The sequence below is a fragment of the Rosa rugosa genome, chromosome 6, assembly GCF_958449725.1.
Source record: "Rosa rugosa chromosome 6, drRosRugo1.1, whole genome shotgun sequence".
NCBI classification, from domain to species: domain Eukaryota; kingdom Viridiplantae; phylum Streptophyta; class Magnoliopsida; order Rosales; family Rosaceae; genus Rosa; species Rosa rugosa.
Window position 1 is genome coordinate 7,088,579 of NC_084825.1, and position 21,041 is coordinate 7,109,619.

General features: G+C 38.5%; 4 protein-coding genes and 2 pseudogenes across 6 annotated transcripts in view; 2 read left to right on the forward strand and 4 right to left on the reverse strand.

Moving 5' to 3' along the window:
• LOC133713438 (disease resistance protein RPV1-like) overlaps nt 1–21,041 on the reverse strand; it is a 68,793-nt gene that overhangs the window by 37,107 nt on the left and 10,645 nt on the right. The window lies entirely within an intron of this gene.
• On the forward strand, nt 215–4,704 carry LOC133718388 (dnaJ protein ERDJ3B-like). 2 transcript variants are annotated; one of them, XM_062145222.1, is made up of 7 exons: nt 215–664; nt 1,283–1,400; nt 1,892–2,008; nt 2,244–2,330; nt 2,586–2,645; nt 2,901–3,452; nt 4,457–4,704. In XM_062145222.1, exons 2-6 carry the CDS (start codon nt 1,398–1,400, stop codon nt 2,940–2,942), a joined length of 309 nt encoding a protein of 102 aa, XP_062001206.1. In that variant the 5' UTR covers nt 215–664; nt 1,283–1,397; the 3' UTR covers nt 2,943–3,452; nt 4,457–4,704. The 2 variants fall into 2 exon arrangements, with proteins under 2 accessions (XP_062001206.1, XP_062001205.1); XM_062145221.1 differs by having other exon boundaries at nt 215–1,400.
• LOC133718719 (transcription initiation factor TFIID subunit 4b-like) lies at nt 7,565–9,143 on the forward strand (annotated as a pseudogene).
• LOC133713444 (DNA (cytosine-5)-methyltransferase DRM1A-like) lies at nt 10,697–11,775 on the reverse strand. The gene is made up of 2 exons (XM_062139486.1): nt 11,603–11,775; nt 10,697–11,117 (listed from the first exon to the last, which is right to left on the reverse strand). Exons 1-2 carry the CDS (start codon nt 11,681–11,683, stop codon nt 10,710–10,712), a joined length of 489 nt encoding a protein of 162 aa, XP_061995470.1. The 5' UTR covers nt 11,684–11,775; the 3' UTR covers nt 10,697–10,709.
• LOC133716140 (DNA (cytosine-5)-methyltransferase DRM2-like) lies at nt 17,322–20,645 on the reverse strand (annotated as a pseudogene).
• LOC133713436 (TMV resistance protein N-like) overlaps nt 18,500–21,041 on the reverse strand; it is a 77,731-nt gene continuing 75,189 nt past the window's right edge. Inside the window, exons 8-9 of the mRNA XM_062139466.1 lie at nt 20,045–20,095; nt 18,500–18,735 (exon numbers count right to left, since the gene is read on the reverse strand). The gene's annotated coding sequence lies outside the window, so the exon portion shown is untranslated. The remainder of the gene's footprint in view (nt 18,736–20,044; nt 20,096–21,041) is intronic.

Genomic DNA, 21,041 nt, shown 5'->3' on the forward strand with positions numbered 1-21,041 from the left:
TCTGAAGTTAGATTCCCCCCCTCTTCCTAAAAAACTTTTGTTAAAATTTTTGCGGGAAGCGGAGCGGTGAACTTAAAATTAAAACAGTTGAAGGTGGGAACAAAATTTTTAATTCCCACACTTGGATATATTTTCCCACACTTGCATTTACTCCCCAAACCCTAACCGAGCACAACTCATTTTCTCCCAACTCTCCTCTTCATCCTTCCCCGCCTCCGACCAGCAGTTTTCTCTCTTCTCCTTCTCTCTCGCTTCCTTGTCCTTCCAAACCCTACTCTCTCTTTCTCTCTCAGTTTCTAGTTCACCAACCTCGAGAAAATCGAGAGCTCCGCGGCTCCGATTCATTTTGCAGAGACCGAGGGATTCGAGGTCGGAGATTTCCCGACGGTGAGTTTGAATTCGGAATTGGTGCGGAAGCTGGAGTCGGCGCTTGGGGTTTCGCTGGGAGGCTCGGTGACGGACATGGCGGTGGTGATAGCAACGACTTCAATTGAGTTGATAATTGGGTTTTTGGTGGTGCTGTGGCGGAGATCGTCTGATAAGACTAGTCAGGTGGTGAAGCAGCTGGCGGTGCCGCTTAAGGAGGAGGAAGATGAGTTTGAGGTTGCGTTGGGCAAGACTAGGGTGACTATTTTCTCTGGGACTCAGACCGGCACCGCTGAAGGTTTTTGAATTTGTGGTGGTTTTGTTTCCGTTGAGAATGTTCCAGTGGGTTTTGTTATGGGGTGGTTTTGCTCATATGTTCAGTTTCTTAGTTTCTTTTTATCAGCTCTCATTTTTGGTGAAAGTAACTTATTGGGTAGTAATTTGGATGTGGGTGGCTGCTTTCCTCGTGATTAAAGATTGCTTCTGCTCAGCAAAGATCAAAACTTTTTTTTTATTTTTTGAATGGACAAAGATTAAAACTTTACCTTAATGGAGTTGGTGGGTGTTCTTTTGTACTAGTTGGTGCGGCAAAGTTTCGTTTTTGATAGATTCAGGGATACAATTGTTCCTTGTTTTTGTGTGGAAATGATATGTGAATTGTTCTGTATGGTTTTTCGATCATTGGGATACCTTTTTTGATTGAAATGGATCATATATTGAAATGGGTTGAAAAAGAAAGAAACTTGATGAATGAAAAGGAGTGTAGGTGCATAGATATGATCTCATTCCTTTGGTAGGTTCAGTTTACTTTTTTCCTTTATAAGAGTTCTGTGATGGGGATTTTGTTCACAACAGGGTTCTGATTCCTAGTTGAAACTGCTGATATAATTTTACACCCATTCTTGTAAACCTACAGAAGGAGCAATGACAACTTGTATACCAGCTGGAACTGGTAAACTGCATTTCAGAGTAAGGGACTTCAACGCACAAGGCTGTAGAAAGGCTTCTTGGGTCACATTTAGTGAGCTTTCATGGTACCTTATCACTGCCTTAGTCATGCAGCATTCCACATTTTTCTGAAATTAATTGTGCACATGTGGATCTGAATTCCATACTAAGCATTGTAATACAATTTGACATGAAATCATTCACCTACAAGTTGGAAATATGTTTATTTGCTACATTTGAAGTGTCCAAATCATGGGCCATAAGCTAATTCTAGCTAAAAAAGAGCCAAGCCTGTAAGCCTCTGAATGACAATGTGTATAAGAGCCAAGTCTGTAAGCCTCTGAATCAAATGTGTAAAAGCCTTGTCTGAACACGTCATGCTTAGAATTACTGAAGCCGTACACAGTATTGGTTGCGTCTTTCAACATGGTATCTGTATATGTGTGTGTGTGTAGGGTGGGGGATCTGGTTACTGTTTATCTCTGTCGTCTATTCTTATAACATGAAAGGAGAAACTAAGTTTGCCGATGGTCTGATCTTTTTATTTGTGCATGGCTTCTTATCTGGGCTTTCTCAGGTTTGGAGGGAGAAGAACGTTATAAAGTCAACACCAGGAAAGAGACGTTGTAACTGTAGAAATGAGGTCTATCACAGGCAAATCGGTCTGAGAATGTTCCAACAGATGACGGAACAGGTATATGCTCGAACAAACATTTCTTCCGTCACTGTATGATTTAAAAAAATAAAAAGTTTGGAGAGAACGACCATATATTTAGCTGAATAAAGAAGTCGTTCTTCCATTCTTGGTAAAGAGTTTTCACAAGCATGCCCCTTCTTCTGCATGGAACAATTTATTTTGTGTGTGACTTACTTTTACCAATTATACTACTGTATTAACCTTAATGAACACTCGTGAAGAGCTCTTTCAGGTCTGCGAACAATGTAACAATGTTAAATATGAAAGGGAGGGATATTTCATCACTGTTGATATTGAGAAAGGGATGCAAGATGGACAAGTAAGCTTTCATTCTTCATATTTTCTTCCAAGATTTGGAATTTGGTTATATCAGTAAACAAGGGGTACTTCTTCCTTGTGCATTTACAGAGAAAATCAAATCCTATGTTTCCATTTATTTAGTTCTGTTTCATGTGCATGTTGGTGATTTGATTCTGCCGATGCCTAATTTAAGACTTAAAAGTATCATTCCATATGTACTGAAATATATGCTTTTTTTTAGGTAGTAACTTTATTTGCTTAATCTTTGTTGCAGGAGGTGGTTTTCTATGAGGATGGTGAACCCATAATTGATGGAGAACCTGGAGATTTAAAAGTCAGTGCTTTGACCTTACCACCTTGGTTTATATAACGCCATATTGAAGCATCTCAGATACCATTTTTTATGCGTAGAAGTTTTTATTGCACGCATATTGATGATACAATGCCAAATGCATTCACTCTCTCATGAACTCCAACATCATTTAAGTGTTTAATGATAGTAGTGAGATTGCCTCTTTGATAGCAAAATGTGGGATTTTAGACAGCTTAACTTATCATTATGCTTTATTGTATAACCATCCACATCCAGGTCGTGTGGGGTTTCAAAGTTCTTGCAAATTTAGAGATGTAACTCCTCCCAATCTCCAATTAATGAGAGCTCAAAGCCCTTAAGAACCATCACTTCATCAAGTTTGCGAGATGGTTCCACTAAATTCTTCTATTTTACTGTTATTGGTAGTGGAGTTGTTGGCCTCCGCTATGCCCTGGAAGTGGCAAAACATGGATCTGTTGCTGTCATTACCAAGGCTGAGCCTCATGAAAGTAATACAAATTATGCTCAAGGTGGTGTTGGTGCTGTACTGTGCCCTTCGGATTCTGTGGAGAGTCATGTCCAGGACACCATTGTAGCAGGAGCTTATCTATGTGATGAGGAGACTGTCAGAGTATGTTATAGAACCAATTGTAAACAGGATTGGTGGATCTGGTATGGATCTCAGAAGCAAAGCAAGGGTAAATAACATTTCTGCAGTTTATCTTGGTTACTTTATTGTGGTTTGATTAATTGATTGAGTGAATAATATTTTTTTTTGGGTGTGTGAAGACTCTGCCAGGACCTGTTAGGAGAGGCAACAATATCTTGGTGGGTTAAATTTATCCCCTGTTCTTAATAGAATAAGTGGACAAGAATCCAGAAATAGTAAGAAAGTAATAGCTTGTGGTGGGTTAAATTTATCCCCTGCTCAAAATATAAGATCTACTTCTACTATATTGAGGCCGAGTAGCTATCTGATTATCTCTTGTGTTAATTGATATATGATTAGCTATATGATTGTGTTAATTGATATATGATTAGCTATATGATTGTCTGGGTTTACTACTTTACTATATGAGTGTCTCGTGTTAATTGATATGCCATCATTATAATAATAGTTATGTTAATTGAGTGTTAATTGATATGCCATCATTATAATAGTTGTGTTAATTGAGTGATTGTCTCTTGTGTATGAGTCAAGTACTCATTTTGAGCTGCAGGGGAGAGATCAAAATAGGAGATTTTTTTTTTTCTTTTGGTAAGCTGCACATTAGGAATTTGAGCTTTTCGATACATGCATAATGTATAATGTATAATGGCCTTTTGGCTGGGGGCAGTAGGGATCTTTTCGCGTCCTTGGCTCATTGTCTTTCGAAATATGCCAAAGGCCATCCCTTTCTCATTTTTAAATCAAAATCCCAAGTGTCCTAGATTTTGACTCTCTCTTCTGTCTCTATATATAAAGCCCTTCATTTTGTTGCTGTGAACTGTATTAGGTTCATTATTGATGAACTGAGTAGTATTATGAAGTCTTGGTTGGTGGTATTTAGGATTTTTATGAATCTCATGTTGTTTTAAGGCTCTCATGGACCTTGTTCTGTTTTATGGCTCTCATGGACCTTGTTCTGTTTTAAGGCTCTCATACATTGCTCTGTATCATTGACTGAATATGTTGCTCTGTATCATTGAATTGCAGACAAGATTTGAAGGTACAAGATTTCAAGATTGTTGCTCTGTATCATTGACTGAATATGTTGCTCTGTATCATTGCTCTTTATCATTGCTTTGTATATGTTGCAAATCTCAACAATATTCTCGCATTGTATGTCTAGGTACTGGATGCAAAGCCTCTTTTGAAGGAGGCCCTTCAAGCCGAGGGTAAACAAAAGGATGTACTTAAAGCTGCCGGTGCATTGTTTTCACATATTTGTGAGGTTTAGGCAAGGTTAATGTGCATCACATTTATGGACAAGTATTGTGGGGGTTAATGTTGGGATAGAATGACTTTGTTGGATATATGGATGAATGTATCGAATCTTTACATAAATAAATGTGTTTTGGGTTGTCATTTGGATCCCATATATGCAGAATGTAGGTCTTTTGAATGTCTCTTGGACCATTCTATTCCAGCTAAAAACTATTGTCCAATAATTGATCATCATAAAATGCCTAACAAAAACTGTTGTATGAGTCATCTAACTATAATACTTTAAGGACGAAAAGAATGAGAAAGCCATTGTCCAGCAAAACAACAAACAATGGTTTTGTTTAGAAATCTATAGTATCAATAATAGATAGACAATGGGATTTGCAAGTACATATTGTCTGATCAAGCCTTCAGACAACAACAAACATATAAGCCCCTGTTGTCTGGCACAGCCTTTAGACAACAGTAAGTATATAAGTTGCTGTTGTTCTTCGTGGTATTCAGACAACAGACATGATAGTAGCTGCTGTTGTACTAAACTTTATCAGACAACAGTAAGTATATAAGCTGCTGTTGTTCTTCGTGGTATTCAGACAACAGACATGATAGTAGCTGCTGTTGTACTAAACTTTATCAGACGACAGTTTTCTGGTATTGTCTGATTATGTATCAGACGACATTGAGATAGACAACAGCAATGCCTATAATCAGACGACAGTGAAAAACTGTCGTCTGATTGAAAAATTGGTGTAGTGAATTCATTTCTTTTTTTAGAAATATCATTTTATGACATATCCAATTAACAAAATCTGTCATTTGATAAAAACCTATAAATCACAAAGATTTAGGTTTTTCCTCTCTCTCTCCAAAAAACTCGGCCTCTGCCCCTAAGTTTTACGATTTTCTTCTCGTTCGGCGGAGCTCGAGATCGGCGTTGGTTTCGCTGTGGCGGTATTGGGCGGCTGTCGGACGGGTACTTGAAAGCTATGTTGGTAGTCTCATGAGTGCGGTGTGGCTCAAGGCGTTGTGCGGATTGGGTGATGCCTGGGTCAATCGGATTGTGCAGGTACGATGGTTTCGACAGGCATCCATGACCTATGGCAGTGGGCATCTTCAGCAAGGAATTTCCAGGACCTGTGGCGGCGTGGCTATGGCGATTTCTGGCAATTGGTGTGGCGGCGTGGCTATGGTGAATCTGTTCAGATTGTGGTGGCGGCGTAGCTGAGCGGTTTTTCTGCGCGGTTCTGTGGGGAGGTCGCGACGGTTGTAGGTCGGGCGGCGTTGTAGGCGGCTGGAGGTGGGGATGGTGTGGCGGACTCGGGTCATCCCTTTGCTGCTGGCCTTGAACTGGGCCCTTTCTCTTGGGGCTGCTCTTTATTTGGGCTGGGGTGTTTTTGCCCTAGGCCCATCCTATGTTTTTTAGTTTATCTATAATTACAATAAATTCCTTGTCTTTAGGAAGCTCTATGTAGCGCCTCTGGAGTAGTACCAAAGGAGGATTCCCGCTACCTCTACGTACTTGATTGTATAATGAGTAGGTCTATTTCTATGTACCACTGTGGGTACTAACACTAGCTTCTTGTCTGCCGATGTTCTTAAATGGCAGCGGAAGGGTATGTAACGGCCTATTCTGGCTTATGTTGAATATAACAATCATTTATCGATTGATTCAAAAATCTGTCATTTGATTTATACCAATAAGAATATATTCAAGTTTCCTTACAAAATCCATGTCAAAAGATTAGTTTTTTTTTTTTTTAAACAAAATCTCTCATTTAATTTTCTCTTTCAGTTCCAGTGGTTGTCTATTTCAATCTATGTCAACAGATTAGCAAGTTAACAACTGTGAGCAATGAAGACGAGAATGATTTTATACCAAGCAAAACGAAAATGGGAGGCTGCTCCCTAGGATTTCTCCCTAGGGCACAACTGTCATCTTCATCTTCTGCTCCGCCCGGCGATGTTGTCGCTAGATGGGTCTGCTTGTGCTCGTTTGGCTTTATAAGATGATGAACTTATCAAATATTATTGCATCTTTGCCTTACAGAGCTATTATTATTTCTTTTTCTGCGCAAATCTCATTATTGCCTTTTAATATGCAAAATATCGAAAGCTCTAGACTTTGGAATTGTATCATGTGCTATTGATTTAGAGAATGACATTATGCCTGCATGATTCACATGGCTCAGACATTTTTATAAGGCAACAACTCTAGGTAGGGTATTTGGAAATCTTGGTGAGAATTTGCTACCCAATAAAATGTTAACCAGAGGCATTGTTTGCTGCATTATGCCTGCATGACTCATATGACACAGTCCTTTTAACAATTAATGGTTGTTTATTTGACCATGTCGCATTCCTTTTTCAAAAAATGGAAGATAGTGATAAAAATTTAGAACAAAGGAAGCAGAGGCGTGTAATGAATATCGGATCAGGCTTGCATTGCATAATTTAGTCCAGTAAATCATCAGACATGGGATGTCACTATTGTGATCGTTCTACCTTTTAGTCGTACACAGTACTGAACATAAGTCAGGTATTAGTATAGCATAAGCCAGGCTAGAGGAGTTTTGGACTGTTATAGAAATTAAGGTGGGGCATAAGAGTCCTGTGAAACAAACATGCCCTATATGTATGTATTATAAAATATAATCATTGAGCCACATTTTGAGATAAAAAATAAAAATAATGTATTTCTTTTTGTTAAACAAATTAAGGCCCATTTTGGCCCTATTTGGAATGCCGACCCGACCCGGCCCTTTCAGCCCTAGTGGCTCGGGCCTTTCGAGCGGGTAAGGGTTAGCATATTTAAGCCCCGGTCCGACCTTACCCGGCCCTAAATTTTGTTGACTTTGACTAGACCCGGCCCAGTCCGACCCTAAGCTCTAAAATTTAGGGTAGGGTCGGCCCTAGCCCGGCCCATGATGACCCCTAGACCCACCAAACTCCGTCATAAAGGGAAAATATATATATATATATATATATATATATATATATATATATATATATATATATATATATATATACAGAGTAACGGTAAAAGTAAAAAGGTAAAAGTTAAAGTTAAAGTGGTAAAAGTTAAAAGGGCAAAAGTGGAAATATGAAAATATGGTGGAGTTTTTTATCTTTACCTACTCTATTCTGACCTTTTTTGTTCTTTCCCTGAAAACAAATAGACCTCCAGCCTTTTTCAACCTGTAAATAAAACCTTTCTCTAGTTCTATTCGGACTTGAGACTTGTTTTTGGCTTTGCCTCTGTGCTTTGGGTGAGTTTTCTGCTTGTGCTCGTCAAACTTTTCTCGTTAGAATTATATATTCGCAAGATCATCTCTATTAGATTCCATTTAACTCGAGCCTCAAGAAACCAAATTTCCTATAGAAATCTTGGGCAATCTTCATCAATTAATGGGCTTTTCACCATTCTTCCCAAACCCTCTGTTTCCTCCTGTCAAAAACCCTAACAAGCGTCGTGCTTCACCGCCACCAAGTAAGAAGCAAAAGGTAGCTGATGATGAGATCGACACAGATCAAGAAGGCATTGAGCATCTCCGCGACGTCGTTTCTGTCAGTGGAGTCAATCTTGTGGAAGAGCAAGAGCGCATGCTGTTGCTTCCGGGGCCAAAGAAGCAGCAAGCATCTCGAAAACTTGTGCTTCAAGAAAACCAAGAAGGGCTGGTTTTGCAGAAGATTCCCTTTGCAGAAAAAGTTGGCGGTAATCATGGGGAGGTGTGGTTTGAGAATTGGTGTAGACAAAGATGTGGAGAGATGCTTGTCAATGTGTGTGGAGGAGAGAATGAGGAGGATCATATGCAATTTGATTAGACAGTCGAAGCAGCGGGTTGATTGCAAAAAATCGAGACACCACACTGTTTCTACATCTGATGTGAAGCAAGAAATTATGATTCTCAACAAAAAAGCTAGGGAAGAATTGCAGGAAACGGCTCAGAAGTTTAATGAAGCTAAGGTCAGCACTAATGGATTTGAGGGTGTTAAGGATAAACATGACGATGGAGATGACAAAATGAGGAGAAGTACAGCAGCAGCAAATGTTGCTGCCCTTGCTGCTCTTGGAGGACATGACATATTGGCGAAATGGCAACTTAAGGCGGATCAGCTGGCCCGGGAGAAGAGTCGAGGTAAAGATGTAATTCACAAGGCTACATCAACTGCTGGAAGAGCAATGAATGGCAATGTAGAAGCGGAGAAAAGGGGTGGTGTAGAAGCTTTGGCGTCTACAGCTGGAAGTGCTGTCGGAAAGTTTGGGAGGAATTGCAAAGTTATGATGATGCCTCAAACAAAGGTGGATGGTACTCGTGGTATATCTGTCAAGGATGTGATTGCTGTTCTGGAAAAGGAACCTCAGATGTCCAAGTCTACTCTGATCTATTTGCTAATGAACACTGCTAGCCGGTGAATAATCCGAAAGTGCTAAACACTAGTGTATATGAGAGATTCCTAGAGCTAAGGTCTTTAAACTGTTACTATCAGCTCCTCTTCATTACCTGCAGAATGGCTGTTTGGAGTTCCTAGGATCAATTTCTTTACGCCAGAAAATATGTAGCAGCTGAGCACAAGATTTACTAGAATCTGTCATTCTGTGCAAATATTAGTATGCAATGAAGGTGAAGTTGTTGTGTACTTTGAATACTGTTTTTTTTCCCCAAACTGTTGTTGTTGTTGATTTTCCTTTCCTTTCAGTTTACCATCCTGTTAATTTATATTGGAAAGCTGCAAATCATATTAACCTTGACGACGTAGGCACACCTACAAGCCTATGTGTGTGGGCGCAACAGTGTTATAGAATAATTGCTATTCATAGCTTCAGTTTTACCATATGTATACAAAAGAAGTAATTTTGGTCCGGGGAGTCAAGGTGTGAGGAATTTGATTAAAGTAGGAGGGAACAGAGATTCAGATCATAAAAGCAGGGAACAGAGATGTGATTCACACTCATGAACAAAATTTGGCGAACATGTTTGTACTCAATAGGATTCTTGTTTGGAATGGGTACAAATGTTATGGCCTCTTACAGTAGTCGTTACATTATGTCTTTTTGTTTGTTCAATTTGAGAGACACCGGCAATTACATCAGCTTATAATGGCAAAACAAAGTGAAACTTTTTCTAGCTTTTTCTTGCGAGTGCAGGAGCTTAGTCCTACATCACTTATGATTGCCCCAAAAATCTCTATAAAACTATGATAAACTACGAAGTCCTGAGCCTCAGCTACTATTTCTGGGCTGCATCTCTGCTTTCAGCAGAGTCTCCAGATCATCATAATGAATGAGAGAATAGTGAAATAAACTATCAAGCTACAAGTTCTCAACACTAGGGCCAACTGCCAGGAAGCCACCATAAGTCCCAGTTTCCGAGCTAGGATCTGAGAAAGAAGAAATCTCAAATTGAGACTCCAAAAGTCCAATACATGAGCTGCAATTAATAGACACAACATAAGGAGCAAACAATATGGGTGAAATGCGTGTTGTGTCTGAATAGACAGAACATGCATATGGAATTACTTCCCAAGTCATCTTCTTGTATGCTGTTCCAATCTGGTATTCCCTCTGCTGTTCATGCATGCCTTCCCATTTGAAGCACATTAGATAACATAGAGTTCACTGTTTAGGTACTACATACACTACACTATGTCTAGTTGGGAACTCTTCTTGGTATTTGTTTTTGCATATTGGATAACTTAAATTATACATTACTGAAATGAAATTTCAATTGTCTGGTTTTTACTTCTTAATAGCTTCATACTTACCTTTCAATACATAGTAGAAGTCTCTTTTCCTTGAATGGCTCACAATAGCCACTGAAAAGAGAAGAGCTAGCTCCTCATATGCATTCTCAATCAAGAGGCCTGGGAGCAGAAACTATTCAAACATGTAGCACAAGTTGGTTTCTGAATTGAAGCAGGACACAACACAGAGATTCAACATAAGCTTAACAGGTCCCATGATAAAACCATTGGAACAAAAAAAGAAAGAAAAAGCACAGGGATAATGAAGAGTTAAAAAGAATCACTTTGCATATTTCGATATCATTTGGAAAAAAGAATAGTATAAGATCAATAGTCAGAAACAAAGAGATCCAATGGTTCACTCTTAAATAAAGAGTTATTAATACACTCAATGTATCTTGCCATAATACCCTTGATCAAATCCAATATACGAAAATAGTCATAAAAAAAAGAGAAGACTCTTTACCCTCAAGCCCATCCCGATGGTGCCTGTTGCTACCCGCAAGATTGTTACATAGACTGCCACCAATCACTAGATCAAACCCACCAAAGGAACTGATATAATGCTCTAAGCGGTTAGCATTCAACTCTTGCACATCAGCAAGGTGATACAAGTTCCCTCTCTGGTTTGTCTGCTCCCACCAACACCTCACAACATTTCTGCTCAACTCTGATATCTCCACTGACACAACATTCTTCATCGGGATACCAAGACGATGAAGAGCTATCTCTGCACCACCAATCCCAGAGAAAAGAGAGAGGACATTGATGCCATTGGGAAATCGATCTTTCAAAACTAACAGGTGATAAGTCACTGTATCAATCTGAAGAAGTGGAACCCATAAGTAAAATGTAATAGCAGAGTATGCAATAAAAGTGAATTACTATAATAGAAAGTGTTCAAATATAAAGTTCATTAGATAACAGCGAAATATACAAGTCTACTCAAAAATGTCATGCTTCAGCAGACCAGAAGTGAAAACCGAAGCAAATATAACTGTACGTGGTAAAGTGAAACTGTAGGAAATATAAATGCAAACGAACCCATGAGCAAATTTAATAGCAGAGAATATCTAAATGCCAATGAACCATTAGCAAAGGTAATTTCTAAATACTTGGACAACTGATAGAAAGGTTGAAACATAAAGTTCACTTATAGAGAAGTTGAAATACAGATCATGCTTGGGAACAGAACAAAAAACTAAAGCAAATGGAACTGTCTGAAAATATTCAGTATTATTAATTACATGAACTGAACAATAAGGAAGAAAGAAATGTTCAATGCATATGGAAGTAGAAAGAACTTTACCTGGAATGAATTTCCCATTGACTTATATCTAACTGTCCTGCTTATTCCCCTTGTGTGGTCCCTTAAGAACCCCAAAAGCATTTCAACTTCATCAAGCTCAAGTGAGGCCACCTTTTTCTTTCCTACCCAAACAAGATTCCACTTGCGGCATTCATAAAGAACATAGCAATGGACACATTGTTGATGTTGTCTTCACTTGAAGACATGGCAGCCGAAAGGAATGGAATATATCCCAAGCATGTGCTAGCTTTAATTATATATATGAAGACAATGAAGTTGGCAGAAAGTAGAGAAAGAGAAAGAGAAGTCAAAAAGAAAACATGCAAAAGAAGAAAAGTAGAAAGCATCCGGCTTTGAAGAAAGAGCTGGAGAGAGAGTGTGGGTAATATATTTCCCATATCGGCAGCAGCAGAAAAAGGAGAAACAGAGAGAGCAGAGTGAAGAGAAGGGAGAAACATAAATTGAAAGCCATCCTTAATACTCTGTGAGTTTTTCCTCTTTCTTTGGAGACTTAGCAATTTCATAGTTGAAGCTTCTTAAGCTTAGTTGTTGGTGTTGTTAAGTATTGTATATGAGAAGTAAGAATTCTTCTTCTTCTCTATTTGGCTAAAGAGAGAGTTAATAGGTTTGGGTGTATTGGGGATTTGGGTAGTGAGAGTTGTTCATAAACTCTAATTGTATGTTTCTCCAAATTGATCATAGTGGAATATCTTGCCGGCTCCGAAAGTGGATGTAGCTCAATCACACTGATTGAGTGAACCACTATAAATCTTGGTGTTCTTTGTGGTTTGTTTATTAGGTGTTTTTGCTTTGTTTGTTACTGTTGAATTCATATCAATACCTTGTTTGTTACGCTTCCGCACAACAAACTGGTATCAAAGCTTCGGTTCTGAATTTGGGAGTTGAGTATTGATTGGATTCAATGACGAAAAATTCGAGTTCGGGTTCATCGTCGACTACTAGGCCATCAATTGGCAATGCCAAATTTGAAGTTGAGAAGTTCGATGGAACAAACAATTTTGGCATGTGGCAGTGTGAGATGATGGATGTCTTGTGTCAACAAGAATTGGATATAGCTCTTGAAGACAAACCAGAAGATATGAGTGAGAAGGAGTGGAAGCAGATTAATAAGTGGGCTTGTGGTTCTATCAGATTGTGTCTTGCAAAGGATATGAAGTTCTTTATCATGAAGGAAACTTCGGCAAAAGCTCTGTGGAAGAAATTGGAAGACCAATACATGACCAAGAGTGCTGAAAACCGGTTTCACCTGAAGAGGCGGCTTTTCCGATTCAATTATCGGCAAGGTATTTCTATGTCTGAACACATCAGTGATTTCAATAAGATACTTGCAGATTTGGCTAATTTAGATGTGCAAATTAGTGATGAGGATAAGGCTTTGTGTTTGCTAAATTCTCTCCCTGACGAGTATGAGCATTTGATTACAACTTTGTTGCATGGAAAAGAATTTGTGAAATTTGATGATGTGTGTAATTCATTGATAAATAATGAGTGTCGAAAGAAGGAGAAGCAATTGCAGAAAGTGACAGGTGAAGCACTTGTAGTAAGAGGAAGATCTGGAGAAAGAAAGTTTGGTGGAAAAAGAGGTAATTCTCGTTCCAAGTCAAGAGGCAAATTTCCTGCAAAAGATGAGTGTGCCTTTTGTCGCCAAAAGGGGCATTGGAAGAAAGATTGTCCCAAGTTGAAGACTAGAGACAAGAAGGGTTCTGAAGTGAATGTTGCAAAATCTGAAGATGATGATGATTTTGGTTTTGCATTGAGTTGTTCATCTACCTTTGATGATGTTAAAGAGGATGAGATTGATTTTGCTTTGGCAAGCTCATCTGCACTTGATTATTCTGAGAAATGGATTTTGGATTCGGGTTGTACACACCACATGTGTCCTAACAAGGAATGGTTCTCTACTTTAAGAGAACTAAATGGTGGAGTAGTTTTGATGGGAGATGATAGTCCTTGCAGAACTAGAGGGATTGGTACAATTTGTCTCAAAATGCATGATGGGGTTGTTAGAGAATTGACAGATGTTCGGTATGTTCCGAACTTGAAGAAAAATCTTATCTCTTTGGGAACTTTAGAATCAAAGGGTCTCACAGTTACATTGAAGAATGGAGTTGCCAGAATTGTGTCAGGTTCACTTGTGATGATGAAAGGTACTAGAGATAGAAACTTGTATTTTCTACAAGGGAGTACAGTGACAAGTGAAACAGCAATTTCTGAGACTACAGATGATGCAGATACTACTAGATTATGGCATATGCGTCTTGGACATGCTGGTGAGAAAGCAATGCAGGGATTAGTGAAGCAAGGTTTGTTGAAGGGTGCAAAGACTTGCAAGTTGGAATTTTGTGAACATTGTGTATTGGGAAAGCAGACTAGAGTGAAGTTTGGTACTGCAGTTCATCAGACTAAAGGTGCTCTAGACTATGTTCACACAGATGTGTGGGGACCTACCAAAACTGCATCTTTGGGAGGTAAACACTACTATGTCTCTTTTGTTGATGACTTCTCTAGAAGAGTATGGGTGTACACCATGAAGCATAAAGATGAAGTCTTAGATATATTTGTGAAGTGGAAGAAGATGATTGAGACTCAGACAGGTCGAAAAATTAAGAGGCTCAGATCAGATAATGGTGGTGAATACAAGTCTGATCCATTTTTGAAGTTATGTCAAGATGAGGGCATTGTGAGACACTTCACAGTTAGAGAGACACCACAACAGAATGGGGTTGCAGAGCGCATGAATCGTACTTTACTGGAGAAAGTTCGATGTATGTTGTCTAATGCTGGATTAGGCAAAGAGTTTTGGGCTGAGGCAGTTACATATGCAGGCCATCTCATCAACAGGTTGCCTACTGCTGCAAATGAGGGTAAAACGCCCATGGAGGTATGGTCTGGAAAACCTGCTACTGATTATCATTACTTACATATTTTTGGTTGTCCTGCTTATTTTCATGTCAGGGAAAGCAAGCTTGATCCGAGAGCCAAGAAGGCTATTTTCTTGGGATTTAATGATGGTGTGAAGGGATTTAGGCTTTGGTGTCCAGATGTGAGGAAAGTTATTGTAAGCAGAGATGTGACATTCGATGAGGCTGTTATGGTTAATCAGAGTGAACAGACTGATTCTCAAAAACAGGAGATGACCATAGAGAGTTTGAAGCAGGTGGAGTTTAAAGAAAAAGTTGATGAAACTCCAATTGATCCAGGTAGTCCTACAGTTGAGCCAGATGATTCAACAAATGAAGATTCAAGTATTGAAGTAGAGGCTCAAGCTCAAGAGTCTCCACAGCAACATGGACCTATTGCACTTAGAAAAGGAAAAAGAAATGCTCCAAAGCCAGCTTGGCTAAATGATATGGTAACTTATGCACTTCCAATTACTGAAGAAGAAATTCCTTCTACCTATGAAGAAGCTGTGATACATGCGGATAGTGTAGAGTGGGAAAAAGCAATGGATGAAGAGATGAAGTCTCTTCACAAGAACAAGACTTGGGAGTTGGTTCAGTTACCACATGGGAAGAGAGCAATTGGCTGCAAATGGGTATTTGCTAAAAAGGAAGGATCTCGGTACAAGGCTAGATTGGTAGCTAAAGGCTATGCACAAAAAGAAGGAATAGACTACAATGAGGTATTTTCTCCTGTTGTGAAGCATTCTTCTATTCGTATTCTTTTAGCCTTGGTTGCACAGTTTGATCTTGAGTTAGCACAACTTGATGTCAAAACTGCATTTTTACATGGTGAATTGAAAGAAGAGATCTATATGACTCAACCAGATGGTTTTAAAGTTGCTGGTAAGGAAAAATTGGTTTGCAAATTGCATAAATCATTGTATGGTTTGAAACAGTCTCCAAGACAGTGGTACAAGCAGTTTGATAAATTTATGTTTGGTCAGAAGTACACTAGGAGTCTGTATGATCCATGTGTTTACTTTCGCAAGCTACATGATGGGAGCTTCATTTATTTGCTCTTGTATGTTGATGATATGCTAATTGCATCTAAGAGCAAGGTGGAAATTGAAAAATTAAAATCACAGTTGAGTGGTGAATTTGAAATGAAGGACTTGGGAGAAGCTAAGAAGATTTTGGGCATGGAAATTGAAAGAGATAGATCCAAAGGCAAGGTTTGTTTGTCACAAAAACAATATTTGAAGAAGGTACTACAACAGTTTGGCATGGTTGATAAATCTAAACCTGTAAGTACACCTCTTGCCTCTCATTTCAAGCTTAAATCTTCTATGTCTCCTAGCACTGATGATGATATGCAATATATGGCTAAAGTTCCTTATGCTAGTGCTGTTGGTAGTTTGATGTACTGTATGGTGTGTACTAGACCTGACATTTCACAGGCCTTAAGTGTGGTGAGCAGATATATGCATAACCCAGGTAAAAGCCATTGGCAAGCAGTGAAATGGATTCTACGGTATATTCTTGGTACTGTGGATGTTGGAATTGTGTTTCAGCAGGATAAGATGAGTCAGTGTGTTGTTGGATATGTGGACTCTGATTTCGCAGGTGATTTGGATAAGTGCCGATCTACTACAGCTTATGTGTTTACTCTTGCTGGTGGAGCGGTAAGTTGGAAGTCGAACTTGCAATCTACTATTGCTTTGTCGACTACAGAAGCTGAATACATGGCGGTAACAGAGGGTGCAAAAGAAGCAGTTTGGCTTCGTGGTTTGCTTGAGGACTTGGGAATAATTCAAGATTATGTGGATCTCTATTGTGATAGTCAGAGTGCTATTCATTTGGCAGAGAACCAGGTTACTCATGCTCGCACTAAACATATCAATGTCAAATTTCACAAGATTCGTCAACTGGTGGAGGATGGTGATATAGAGCTCCTGAAAATTGGAACTGAAGAAAATCCTGCTGATATGTTGACCAAACCAGTTCCATTGAGCAAGTTCAAGCATTGCTTGAACTTGATTGGTGTTCGTAGCATTTGATCTTCCCTACGGGGATGTCGGAGCGGCAAATTGGTATGTGATATTCTACTTGTGATATTATTGTATCAAGTGAAGCCAAGGTGGAGATTGTTGATGTTGTCTTCACTTGAAGACATGGCAGCCGAAAGGAATGGAATATATCCCAAGCATGTGCTAGCTTTAATTATATATATGAAGACAATGAAGTTGGCAGAAAGTAGAGAAAGAGAAAGAGAAGTCAAAAAGAAAACATGCAAAAGAAGAAAAGTAGAAAGCATCCGGCTTTGAAGAAAGAGCTGGAGAGAGAGTGTGGGTAATATATTTCCCATATCGGCAGCAGCAGAAAAAGGAGAAACAGAGAGAGCAGAGTGAAGAGAAGGGAGAAACATAAATTGAAAGCCATCCTTAATACTCTGTGAGTTTTTCCTCTTTCTTTGGAGACTTAGCAATTTCATAGTTGAAGCTTCTTAAGCTTAGTTGTTGGTGTTGTTAAGTATTGTATATGAGAAGTAAGAATTCTTCTTCTTCTCTATTTGGCTAAAGAGAGAGTTAATAGGTTTGGGTGTATTGGGGATTTGGGTAGTGAGAGTTGTTCATAAACTCTAATTGTATGTTTCTCCAAATTGATCATAGTGGAATATCTTGCCGGCTCCGAAAGTGGATGTAGCTCAATCACACTGATTGAGTGAACCACTATAAATCTTGGTGTTCTTTGTGGTTTGTTTATTAGGTGTTTTTGCTTTGTTTGTTACTGTTGAATTCATATCAATACCTTGTTTGTTACGCTTCCGCACAACAACTTTCAGGTGGGATTTCATCGTCGTCATAGTCTTTAAGAGCCTTCATGATCCTCTCAGTAATTGTTGCACTAGCAACGCAAGTCTGTAAGCAATTTAGCTTTGTCCGATCACCCAAAGTAGGCCACCACCTCCTTGTCATGGGAAATGCATCAAATATAGTTTGTGGTGGAAGGGGAACGAGAGGAAATCTGTTTTTGATTGGAAGATTGTGAACATAACCCCTTTTTCTTGCAGCAGCACAAAAATATTTCGAATCAACAAACTCAGGCTTCACATCATACAAAAAGCGGGTTATTGATTGTGCTCCTAAACTCCTTTAGGAGTCAAGGCCACATTCTCATAGTAAAAATAAGGAGGTCCTGTGGGATTTGACAGAGATCAGCCGGAGTCCTAAACCTAATCATTGGATTTGGGAGATGAATTGCATCAGCATCTTCCCCTATGATCTGGTTTCCATATCCCATGGTCCTTTTCCTTTTCAGCAATGGAGATTCATAAAGTTTCCTTTTAGTTCTTCTCAGGATACTCACTCAGCAGATGTGTACGCTGTAACAGTTGAACCAGCAGTTATGATCTACCAGAAAAGGAATATGTAGATAAACTGATTCTTAGTCCAAAATTTAAACATTGAATATCAGCAAGAAAGACAAATAATACCATCTCTTGAAGAGGAAAATGGGCATCTTCTGCCTTTGAAATTTGAGCAGCTGATATGAAATCAGTCAAAATCAACAAGTGACGAGTCAATACCTGCAATGTTTGAATGAGAGAAAACAGGAGTAAGTAAAAAGAGATAGGAAACAACATATATAGAATTGACAAAGAGACTGAGGATGGATGGCATCACCAACTGACTGAACTAGCAGAAAGTGGTTTATTGTCCAAGTCAAAGAAACTAGTAAACCTGGTTGGATTTCCTACTAAACAACAGATAATATTAGGAAGGAGTTTTGTGGCCCCAAAATCACTGGCCTTTTTATGCTATGAAAAACATTGTAGCCTAGTTCCACGAGATTATCCTACCATACAGCTCCAGTTACATGATTGTGATACTGATTCCTGACTACCCAGAAAGGAACCAATATAATTTTTGGATGCGTTGAAGATGAAATCAGAGTGTTAGACCCTAAATGAAATTGTTCTAGTTATACTTCTGAAGTTTGGTTTTGAGCTAAAAATATGCATATACCTAAAGGAAGTAAATAGCAGTATACAGAAGATCAACACAATCATCAAAAAGAATTAAAGCATAGAGATAAATCTGTACATGAGAATTCTCAAAGAAATAAAGTTATACTGCATCTTTCTATTGCCATTGAAGCCTCCAATTCATTGTACCCCATTTTAACCAAGGACATAAAGTTTTGTCTCCGCCTCAGATGTAGGATCGATGGCTACCTCCAAAAATAGTTGATTAATTTTCTGTGAAGTCCACATATGTAACATGCAAGTGTCATTGCCATGAAACAATAATCCCATGTAAATTGATGTACTAGCCTATAGATGATGAGGAAGTTCCATCGGTATTGCAAAACAATGTAATATCATGTGGCGTGGATGATTGAGATTCTTATCAAAAAGGGCCAATGGCATCTACAGTATTCAAGACATTAACTACCTCATCATCAGAGCTATCTGACAAACCATTTAGAATGCTCCTGAAGAAAAGAGATCCGGGTCAATTTGTTGCTGTTCTTGAGGAGAGCACTGTTCTGGAGGAGAATATAACTCTGGAAGAGAATGTTGCTCTGGAGAACTACTTTCAAGAGCCTACAAAATAATAGCAAGAAAGCAGAAGAATGTAAAATCTTCTTTCCTTTTATTGCAAGTCATCAACAACTTATAATCTTCAAGTATGGGAAGATGAGACCCGGAATACCTGGGACCAACTCATCTTGCAAAAACAATAAATATGTGCATTATACTACCATGAAATGACAAATGAATCTGAACAATTGGTTAACAATCTAACAAGATAGCAATTGATTATGCACTCACAAGACAATGTACATTAAACACCATTGCTTAATTTAGAGAGATTTTAACCAGGAATTTTGATGCCAGTTAAATTTTTTTTTTTTTTTTTGTTCCTCTTATACTCATCAATTTCATTTTGATTTTACAAGGATAGGTAAGAAAGATGGAAAAATGGGCACAATGTTGGACACTAAAGCAAAAGCAGAAGTAGAGCTTCCATGTAGTGGAAATGAAAACATATGGATTATAAGATTTGTAGAGAAGACAATATCAATATGTGCATGAAATACAACTAAGGCGAAACAATTAGTGATACGATATGAAAATTAGGCTTAAATGATGTAGAAATATATGACGCAGACAATCAGAGACATCTGCAATCAAAAGAAGACTTGCTAAAGTAGAAGCTACGGACCAACAGGCCGACTAAAACAATCATGCATGATTATTATTCCTGGATATGCATTACTATGCAATACAGATTAGACAATGAATGAATACAAAATACATGGTTATACTCCCCACATGGATTATCTACTGACCTAGTCCAATATATTATAGGCAAACACAAAATGTGAATACTTAAATTCATGAATGCGCATTACATGCAAGTTAAGCTTGACAGAAGATTGTTTTATATGTAACAACACATCAGACACAACCAAGCTCACATTCTGAAGTTATCTTCATCAAAGAAAGCATTGGCAAATGAAGTCCAGCTAGTACTCACGTTATATAAGAGGAGGGTTTCAAGAATTGAATCTGCATCTTCAAGTCCTGGATATTCTCATCAAACCAGTGTGTTAAATAGGGGCAGGGTTAAACTGAAGCATTTCAAGTAAAAACTTGCACTGGAATGAAATGGTCCAGTGCTCATACCATGTTCTGGGATGGTTTTGGCAACCATATTATGAGAAAATCCCATATTGACAAAATGATCAGAAACTTTGGTTTGGGACGGTCCTGATGATGATCCAGCCTGTAGGAAGATAAAAAGGAATTGCATGTTGAGAATACTATATATATGATTATATAACCATCTAAGTGTAATAGTTGTTTATACATGTATACTTTTGTGCATACACATTAATTGTGTATGTTTGCAAGTTCATTGAAGTCATGAAAAGTAACTAGACAAAAGAGGACGATAGTGTGCTCAGGGAAACCAAATTAGTCAAACACAATTAGATGAACAGCAACTATGATGGGAAAAAGAAAGTAATCATTATGAATTCCATAGGGTGTTACAGTTTGGTTGGGTAGAATAGAATGCAATACTTCTAGTTCAACCTTGGATCCAACCTTCCCATACCTTAATTCCACTCATGTAGTCTCAGCTAAACTTTGAACCATAGCATGAGATTATAGGATGCCAGCGTGAATTTTGAAATCTTTCCGCTAAAACCGAAAAGGTGGATAACTAAATTTTGTGGAAGCAAAAGCACCAAAACCATAGATACATCTTTGATATTTGAGATATTCAATCACTGCTTTTCGAGGAAAAAGAATAAAAGAAAAAAGCCAATAATCTACAGATAAGAAACTTCGTTATGACACCTAATGAGCCATAGTCACGTCCAATTCTGTTACTTGTACCTTGGAATGCTTAGATCTCTATAAAAAAAATATTAAAAAAAATGGAAGAAACCTGAATATCATCCGTATGCATTTTACTAGTTAATTAGATGCAGCGTTTTCAAGAATATCCAGTGAAGAAACACTT

Bases quoted from the DNA above. Each gene is read 5' to 3' on its own strand.
- LOC133718388 (XM_062145221.1), top strand. The intron at 2,009-2,243 runs GTATATGCTCGA...GAGCTCTTTCAG, and splicing joins TCCAACAGATGACGGAACAG to GTCTGCGAACAATGTAACAA. The intron at 2,646-2,900 runs GTCAGTGCTTTG...ATCCACATCCAG, and splicing joins GAGAACCTGGAGATTTAAAA to GTCGTGTGGGGTTTCAAAGT.
- LOC133713444 (XM_062139486.1), bottom strand. From the start codon at position 11,683: ATGCTTTTGGGGTTCTTAAGGGACCACACAAGGGGAATAAGCAGGACA. The intron at 11,118-11,602 runs GTAAAGTTCTTT...CCACTTCTTCAG, and splicing joins CAATGGGAAATTCATTCCAG to ATTGATACAGTGACTTATCA.